This window comes from Epinephelus moara, chromosome 8 (genome assembly GCF_006386435.1).
Source record: "Epinephelus moara isolate mb chromosome 8, YSFRI_EMoa_1.0, whole genome shotgun sequence".
Taxonomy (NCBI): domain Eukaryota; kingdom Metazoa; phylum Chordata; class Actinopteri; order Perciformes; family Serranidae; genus Epinephelus; species Epinephelus moara.
In genome coordinates this window covers 18,336,855-18,346,153 of record NC_065513.1, presented here as the reverse complement: position 1 = coordinate 18,346,153, position 9,299 = coordinate 18,336,855, and the positions used below count along the sequence as shown (strand labels likewise).

Here is a 9,299-nt window from a genome sequence, read left to right as displayed (position 1 = left end):
CACATAAGCCAAAAAAGTTTTCTAGCTTGGGTAATATCCAACATATAACAGACTTAAGTAGTTATAACAAAGTATTCACACTAACACTGACAGAAAAACTTTCCATAATAGTTCTTCATTCAAGTCTCCAAGTCAGAGAAGACACTGGCAGTTTGAGTATTTTGTAACAAAATAGACAGATGTTGAAATGTATTTGGCATTTAAAAAAGTTAAAAGAACAAAAAACAGAACTTCAGTCTTCAGGCTTTTATATGTAACAAAGGAAATCGAGGAAGGTCTTGGTTTTTAAGTTACAATCCTTTCACCCTTTTGCAACAGCAAGTGATTAAAACATGTAAAAAGTTACATACAGAACCTTTAAGTGGGCCTAATTAGCATTAGCAGCTATAGCCGAACTGAAAAGGATGCAAGGATTGTCTAAAAAGGGATCAATACACATATACCACGTTCATAGGTTATGTGACATAACTTACTTACAGGTCAATGGATGCACACAACAGCCAAGAACAAACGTAATCAAACCTGTTTTGGCTTTATTGGTCTAACTACTGGAAATCTGGAACAACTGAACTGCCCCACCCCCACAGTGAAATGAAGGAGGGGCACAGACAGGTCACTTTGGTACTGCACAGAGCGCACACTGTACATATATTAAATATTTTTTACACATATGACATAACCGTACAAAATGTTAAAAAAGTGGAAATAGAGAATGCAGCTTTGCATTTGTGTACAGCAAATACTTTACAGCATTATAAATACCTCAGAAGCCTTCATAATCTAGCAGGATTTTTTTTTTTTTTGTAAAGATTGCTTGAAGCTCAGCTATTTACCAACCTACCTAACCCTACCAAAACTGTCCTAAAAAGATGAGAAAAGGGACATATAAGATGGAGGTTCTTCTCCCTGTTTAGACAGAGGTGGAGCAGTAGGGCCAGGATGCTGGATTGCAGATGAAGATGCAGTTGAAAAACCATATTGAATGGTCTGCTATGGCCACGGATTATTGTTGTTTGTTGTGATTGCATATTGAGTAGGATCTGCTGCTGGGTATCCATAAGCACTTGGACCTGCGGGTGCAGGATAAGGTCCCACAGGGAAGGCAGGAGGAGGGAAGTCGCTGTAACTTGGGCCCCCAGCAGCTCCAGCTGGGTAAGGCCCCATAGCCTCATCAGGATAAAGGGTGGTAAAGCGAGAAGGAACGATGATGAGTGGAAACACCACCTCTGGATCAAAGGCAAAACTGATGTCCAAATACACCTGGGAAACACAAACATATGAGGAAGTAAAATGATCTGAATCAAACTGTCATTCATGCAACTATAACTAAGTTGATTGTACTGTCCAACAGATAGATATTATTAATTGGGGTGCCTGCTGTGCAACAGAAGGAATATTATTATTGTTAATATTCTTAATCTTCTGCTACATTTTTTGGCACGCTCGTCATCTCACAGCGTAGCCAACACATTTGCAAAAAAATACATCAAAATGTGGAATGATTGGGAATGGTGTGCTATGACTTCTCTCAGATTCGCCAGGCCGTTTTTACGAAAATTGCAAAAAAAAACTGCAGTAAATTTCCTCATAGAAAAGAATGGGAAATCAATGAGAATAGTAGTAGTGAAGTCTGTGTTGGGCTTGCTGCGGCGGGTGCTCCGTCCCCACCGAGCCCTCTGTTTCCGTCTTCACGGTGTGCCGGAGGGCTAATTAATTTGTGCTGGTTATTTATATTATTGTGACATATTTATTATGAGTATGTCCATCTGATGCTAGTTTTCTATTCGTTTTTTCACTGTTTCACTACTACAAATGCAACTGTAGACAGTATCTCAATATCACTATCCTCAGTCATATTTTAAGAAGCTACAAATTATATTCAGCCACAAAATGAGCCTGAAAAGCTGGAAATCAGAACAGAAGTACAGAGAGTTGCTGCATAGAGATCTAGTTGCATTGGTGTGGACTGGCAGGATTTCAGAATGTTGTGGTAGTAGTTGCCTCTTTCAACTGGCCAGTCTTTGGTCTGAACTTTGCATTATAAAGTATTTTTAATAAGCTGCTGTGCTGTTATGTTGTTTCATATTTCTCATGATTGTTGAAGGTTGTGATGAAAGCCAAGAATTGTCTGTGTTACAGTTAACCACCACTATTTGTGAACAAAAACAGTTACTTCATTTCTGAGTTGACGTAATAACATTGTTACATTGTTACATACCTTGAGGTAATGTTCAACGGAGATGATTTCACAGTTTGTGAGAGTGTGGACGACATCATCAGGAATCTTTATTTGGCAGGGCACAGTTTCCTCTGAGTTCTCTTTGATAGTCTCTCCAACCATTTTACACAGACTTTTGTCATTGGTGTTAGTGGAGCCGTTGGCACGGTACACTATGTTCTGATGTAAACTGAATTTGGGCTTCATTTTTTTGGAAGAGGAGTTGCAGATTTTGGCAACAACAGATAGAGTGTCACCTGTCAAAAACAAATTATAAAATGTAAATATGCACAGTTTTTTTAATGAAATAATGCCATCACACAATAACAAATATTATACAATACACATAATGTATGTACGCTGGAGTGACTTTACCTGGAGAGCAAACCTTTCTGTTAATATCAGCAGACATGCGGATCTGTCCTTTGGTGAAAACCCCCGTCTTTTTATCCACTGAACCAGACTGGGGACACTAGAACAAATCATACAAACAAATATTCCATATCAGTGCAGCTACTCGTGCAGCTGAAATTCAAAGTTCAGGAGAAAATACTGTCATCTTCCTGTTAACCTTTGGATTAACCTTGTCCAGATTAACACCATAAAAAATGTTTTCTTTAACATCTAGTGATGAATCCTCCCTGACAAAGTTTTTCCATACATACTGTATGTGCTGGCTTGGCTTGACTCGGTTTGACTCCACACATCAGCCCAACAACAGGGATTTGTGTCTCCACTACAACAGGGCTACTCCCTTGAAGGTGTGTCTACTGATAACATGCTAGTCTTGAGATGATGAATCTTAAAGGCAGCGGGCTGTTCCACTCAAAATGTCCCCCTCAAAATACTGACAAAATACATATGCTATGAAAGACAACCATGCACAGTCTGAAATAATCATTAGCAAATGTAATCATAACCATACATGAACCTAAGAAATTGCCATTATTATTACTACTTGTTCTAGCATTGCAGTGTACTGCAGCTCTGCTTATGGCTTGTGCAAGTGACATTGCCGTACCCCAGCAGAAGTCGCTGTTCAACCACTGTGGGTAGGTACAATTAATGTGCTGTGTCTCTATTTCAGTAGTTTTGAATGTATTAAAAAGTGGAAAACTAGAATGTACTATGAGTGTTATGATAGCTATATCACTGTGGATTGTTTTACTTTTGCCAAGTATGTCATAAAAATGTCTTTAAAAGCCATAGTAAAGTATATGATAAATGTCATAGTATAATATGTCATAAAAAAAGTTTAAGAAAAAACAGTGCAGCCCTATTCATACGCTGACTCTCTAAAGTGGCTCTCAGTTGTCAAAAATCTGAGAAACCCTTATTGGAGATTTTTGTTTCAAAATGCTGTAAAATGCCCAATTTAACTGTAAAGTTCTAAAAAAGTCAGACAATGGTTCCCCACATTGTTAAAAAGGTGAGTATTGCCATGTTTTGCAGTGTTTTTCCATCACGCAGCACTGCAGATAAAAGAGGAAGTTTACCTGCTTGAAATGAGCTGTTTGCAGAGGTGCAGTAAGAGCCTGTTGTCTGCAGCTCTTTATCTAATTTCTCACTGTGGCTGTTTCTGCTTGTACTCTTCCTCTCTTTGGTAGTGGACTTGCTTGTATTGAAGACAAGCTGCTGACAAAGTTCTACACATAAAAGTACAAAGGAGCTGAACACACAGGGACTTTTAAAAAGTCTTTCTTTCTGTTCTTCTGCAAACATGAGGTGAATGTAAGTGTCTCTGTGAAACATGTGGTTTCACCCGGATGGAGGTGGTTATATCAGGTGGTTATAGCAGTGCTTCCTTCAGCGAGCTCTGTGACCATCTCAGCTCTGCTTACTCTGTGCACAGGATGCACACCTTTGAGTTTTCCCACCATGAGTTCCATTAGCTGTAAATGTAACATACTCTACTACTTTTAATTTTCACTATCCAGTCATACTGACATTAGAATGGTATAACGTGTCCCATATCATTAAAATATTGTATGGAATTGACCGTCTAGCAAACCTCACCTAGCTGTTAACAAGCTAACTTTACACTAGCAGGTAAAGCAGTTAATATTTTCCTTGGTAAACAAGCCTCAATGCTATGTATGGAGAGCTTGGTAAAATTAACATTAAATTGGTTAACCCTAACATAAATCAGAAAGTCTAACGTCAGTTTGTCAACCAGTTTGAAGTGAAACACACCTTGGTTGACCAGTGGTTGTTCCATTTACAAATGGAGAGTGAGTGTATGAGAGTCATTCTGGCATGTCGGCATGGCAAAGCAATTTATTGATGACCTTCTACAGGTAATTATATCTGCAGGGATGTTTTGACTGCACATTATGGGAGGTCTTTAGTAGCCCTGATATTAACAACCAGGGTAAAGTGTCTGCTAGAGGCCTCTCTGGCCTCTGGCAATCCCAGATAGGCATGGCAGGGAATTAAAACAATGACAAAATCCATACAAGGGCCGGGGAAACCATACCCTTGTCCTGCACGATGATGAGGGACTGAAGATGGCAAATCAGCTCCGCACCTTCTTCTGTCACTTTGGGAGTGGCAGCAGTGCTGAGACCGCCACATCAAACTTAACTATCAAGGAGGCAGAAGTCTTTGAACTCCTCGGAGGATGTAACCCACGGAAAATCCCAGGCCCTGATAATAATTCTGGTTGTGTTTTAAAGCATTGTGCTAAGCAGCTATCAGAGCTAACCTAAGTTTTCCACATTAGAGTTAGTGCAGTTGAACAAAATTCTCATTAACACTGAACAAAATCCTTATAAGCTACTGCAGGGTTAGCGAGTTAGGTCGCTAACTAGATCCGCTATACTAACAAGTAAACTTGCCAATAAGACTAGTTATTAGTGAGTTAGCCTGCTAAATTGGTAGGCTGTGCTAATGAGTAAGCTTTCCAATAGGCTAGAATATTGTTTACTAACACTGGGAGTAAGAGGAATGTGATTTTGCAATTGCAAAGACCTGCAATGGACACATTTATATTTGTGGTAACGTTTGTTTGTTTTTTCAGAATGAATGCTCTAGCAGATACTAAGGGTTTGTATACCTTTATCTTTTTAACACTACTTTTATAACTTTCAGGGCCAAAGAATTACATCTTGAACATGAACTAAACACTTTCTGTAATAACTCATGCTGTGAAAAATATCATACAGTACAATAAGAATACTGAAAACACATGAAAGGTTCCATGAGGTCAGCCCGTGCTTGTTGAGACAATATAGTCTCATAAAAGGGACTCAGGTCATGACGTGGTTTATCCAAGTGGTGTAGCAGTAGGTGGTGTCACATATGCACGACTCACACCATGTATTGACAAGCACAAAGGGATTTTGAAAGATGCATAGGCCTATGTATATATGTATATATATATATATATATATATATATTTATGTCAAACATTACACCGATTACCAGTGGTGAGTGAGTGAGTAACATTGATCATTTTGTTACAATGCAATGTTATGCTGGGAGACATTTGGTCATGGCGTTCATTTGGATGCCACTTGACGCCCCCACCCAAACAAACACCGCTGTGGGCTAAGTAACACCCCCTCACTGCAATGGTACTCCCTGATGACAGTGGCCCCCCCAGCAGGAAAATGCCCCAGGCCACACTGCAGAAACTGCTCAGGAATGGCCCGAGGAACATAACAAAAAGCCAGAGGCATCGACCTGGCTTCCAGATTCCCCAGATCCAAATCTGAGTGAGCATCCATGGGATGTGCTGATACCCCAGAGGTACCCCCAATCCACAGTGGGGCTCCCTGGAGTGGACATGTCTCTGACATGTCAAGGAATGGACACAGGACCTCTGGAGGGTGTCCTGTGGTGTCTGGCACCAGGAGCGTTTGGTCTCGGATCATTTGAGAATTGTCAATTGTGAGGTAGGGTACCAGCACATCCCAAGATTGCTTAGTCAGATTGGGGTGTGGGAGATTTGGAGGCCATGTCGACACCTTGAGCTTTTTGTCATGTTCCTCAGGCCATTCCTGAGCAGTTTCTGCAGTGTGGCGTGATGCATTTTGCTGCTGGTGGGTGGTGCATTGTAACAAAATGATCAATGTTGTTTTGGCTGATCGGTGTGTAAACACATACATATATATATATATATATATATATATATATATATATATATATATATATATATGTATATGTAGTGTCCCACTTACCATTACATGGCCAAGGTGTGAAAGGGACTTTGAGACAAAGTTTAGCTCTTCTTGTACTTTAGTGGGCCACCGCCAACTCCTGGACATCTTTGCATCAAGCATGTAGACGATCTTTCCATGCTTCCCCTTGAAGGATGACGGCATGTTGCTGTAAACCAGGACAATGCAGTTATTTGTAAAGGCAAACAATAACAAGTAGGCTGCTAATTCCATACTAGGAATTCCTACTTACCCCTGTGGGATTTTACACTTGAACTTAAAGTGATGAGCTCCTTTAGGAAGTGCAGTGCCTGCAAAGAAGTGAGAGTGAATAGCACTGCCTGTAGTGACCTTACAAATGATTAATCTGGTTCCCAGAAGTACATGTGTGATCAATTTAGTTCATTGGTAACAACATTAGGGTGCAGAATCTGTGTAGAGATGTTATATAAATAACACACCACGCTTCCTACAAGCAAGAAGAGTCATTCAAGATGCATTGTAGGTGTGTTTACTTGTTGCTGTCAACAAGGGAATAAAGGCATGAACAGATCTGAATATATTTCTTTATAACAACGCATCTAAATAAAGAATGGGCTATAGGCAGGGGCAAGAGGGGGCAATGCCCCCTTAAACAAATGTCTGGCCCCCTCAAATCAAAACTGCCAAAAAAGGCACAAAACAGAAAAGTTTTCTCATCTATCTCCAATCCACTCCGTGCTGTGTACCGGCTGTGTGTGATCTACTGTCTGCAGTCGGCAGAAACACTCCCCCCGGTAAACACCCAATCACTATTTAGTATGCAAATGAGCCAAGATGCAGGTTTCTCAGTCTCAGTGAGGCAGAATGCAGCAGTAAAGTTAAGCTCCGTTAAACTGGTCGTAGTGTTTTCTGGTACTATTGGGCAGCCCAGATTAGAGCAGCCATGTACTGGTTCGTGGACGGTGCTTCTGTGCCCTGGGTTACTATAGAAAAGGCCACTACATCTCTATTACCCCTAAATCTTTATTTGTATGCAGATTCTTTGAAAAACCTGCTAAAAACTACCCACAACCCATTTGTCAAGAACACTATTAAGGTGTGGTACAAAATGCAAGCACACTTAAACATAATGTCAGATATATCAGGTTTCACACCAATACGGGGAAACCACAGATTTTCATCAGGTAGAGGTGACCCTGGCTTTAAACTCTGGGCAGAGAGAGGGATCAGCAAAGTTATGGACATGTACAACGACAACAATATTCTCTATAGCTTTGAGGATTTGCAAAGAGTTTACAATATCCTGAGAAAACACTTCTTTAAATACCTACAAGTTAGGAATTACATTCTAACAGCATCTAAACAACCCCCTCATAAACCCCCTCTGTCTAGTCTTGAAAAGGCCATACTAGATCATCTTCAAGGCCGGGGCCAGGTATCCTTCCTGTATAAAATGATTGTAGATGCATCCTCGGATAGTAAAAGATTGGCTTGGTCTAGCGATTTAGATGCAGAAATCTCTCAAGCTGACTGGAAGACAGTTTGTCAAAATGCACAAAGTCAGACTATTAACACAAGATTGAAATTGTTACAATTTAAATGGATTATGCGTACATACATAACTCCTGCCCTGTTACATTGCTTTGATAACAATAATTCTGATTTCTGTATTAAATGCAGTGAAGAAGAAGGCACATTATTACACTGCCTGTGGAGTTGCCCCAAAATTAAAACATTCTGGGGAAACATCATTCAAACTATATCTGATATTATTTCTGTCAAACTGCCTGTTTGCCCTCAGGTATTTATCCTAGGACTATTTCCAACTCAGTTAGGAGTGTCAGGTGCGAATAAAAAGATTGTCATTTTGTGCTCACTTCAGGCTAAACACTGTATAGCAATTTCCTGGAAGAGTACTGAGCTCACTGGTTTAAAAGCCTTTCCAAAGTTCTGGCCATGGAGAAACTGACTTATGCCACCAAGGGGAAAATACAGAGCTTTTTTAAGCTATGGGGACAATTCATTGAATTTCTTGAAAGTCACCTATCAAGAAGTTGAATACTTGTAAAGGTCAATGAAGTATATAAGAAAATGTAATATTCAACGCAACAGCTTAATAGGAAATGCAGGGTAATAATTTTATTTTTATTTATTATCATTATCTTTTCTTCTGTTTTTTTTCTCCTTTCAGTTTTTGTTCCTCTTGGTTTTGTCTCTCCTTTTCTCTGTGGATGTGGGCATGTAATCCCTCATTAATGTGTATGTCAAGTTAATTGTGAAAATCCAATATATATATATATATATATATATATTAAAAAAAAAACTCGTCGTAGCGTCTCGTGTCGTGAGATTAACATTTTCATCTTATCAAACTAACGCCCATGACTGTAAAAGAACAAAATGACATCCAAATGTTACTATTTGTGAGCAAATCAAAGGCCAGCACATCTTTACCCTTCGCATTTTCTGGGATCAGAAACTCTTTGACTTTGAAGTATCTCCTGCGCGCACTGTATGACTCCTGGTCCTCCGTCCAGCGCACGTTCGCGTCCCCTTTGGCTTTCACCACCAGCCCCTTCACTTTGGTGTCTTTGGACAGAGTGAAAGTCACTGAGCCCGTGATTGTATCTCCCTCAGAAAAAGTTCCCTCTTCGTTGATAGCTTCATAAGTTACTCTAAAGTCCTTTAGCCGCGGCATTTTAAGTCTCTCGGCGCTCTGTTACTGTTACTTGTGGCTACACGGTGCGTAGGATCCACTAACTGCTGTGTGTGTTTGTGACAGTCCTGTTATCTCGATGTGAGAACTGAGTGCGGGTCCGCCCGGATATTGACGTCACACGAAAAACCCCAATACTGCCTCGGGTTTGACAGTTAAAACACTTAGCTATAGGTTACAACGTAGCCTACTTTTGCGCATTCTGGATGTCGCAACCGCGCAA

General features: G+C 40.2%; 1 protein-coding gene across 1 annotated transcript; it reads right to left on the bottom strand.

The window, feature by feature from the left end:
- Nucleotides 1-245: 245 nt before the first annotated feature.
- On the bottom strand, nt 246-9,139 carry LOC126394112 (arrestin domain-containing protein 3-like). The gene is made up of 6 exons (XM_050050730.1): nt 8,815-9,139; nt 6,632-6,689; nt 6,400-6,547; nt 2,594-2,690; nt 2,219-2,475; nt 246-1,260 (listed from the first exon to the last, which is right to left on the bottom strand). Exons 1-6 carry the CDS (start codon nt 9,056-9,058, stop codon nt 991-993), a joined length of 1,074 nt encoding a protein of 357 aa, XP_049906687.1. The 5' UTR covers nt 9,059-9,139; the 3' UTR covers nt 246-990.
- Nucleotides 9,140-9,299: the final 160 nt, after the last annotated feature.

Coding starts and splice junctions, on each gene's coding strand:
- LOC126394112 (XM_050050730.1), bottom strand. CDS start 9,058: ATGCCGCGGCTAAAGGACTTTAGAGTAACTTATGAAGCTATCAACGAA. Junction 6,548..6,631: donor AAGTGTAAAATCCCACAGGG/GTAAGTAGGAAT, acceptor CCTGGTTTACAG/CAACATGCCGTCATCCTTCA. Junction 2,691..6,399: donor CACACCTTGGCCATGTAATG/GTAAGTGGGACA, acceptor GATTTGTTCTAG/TGTCCCCAGTCTGGTTCAGT.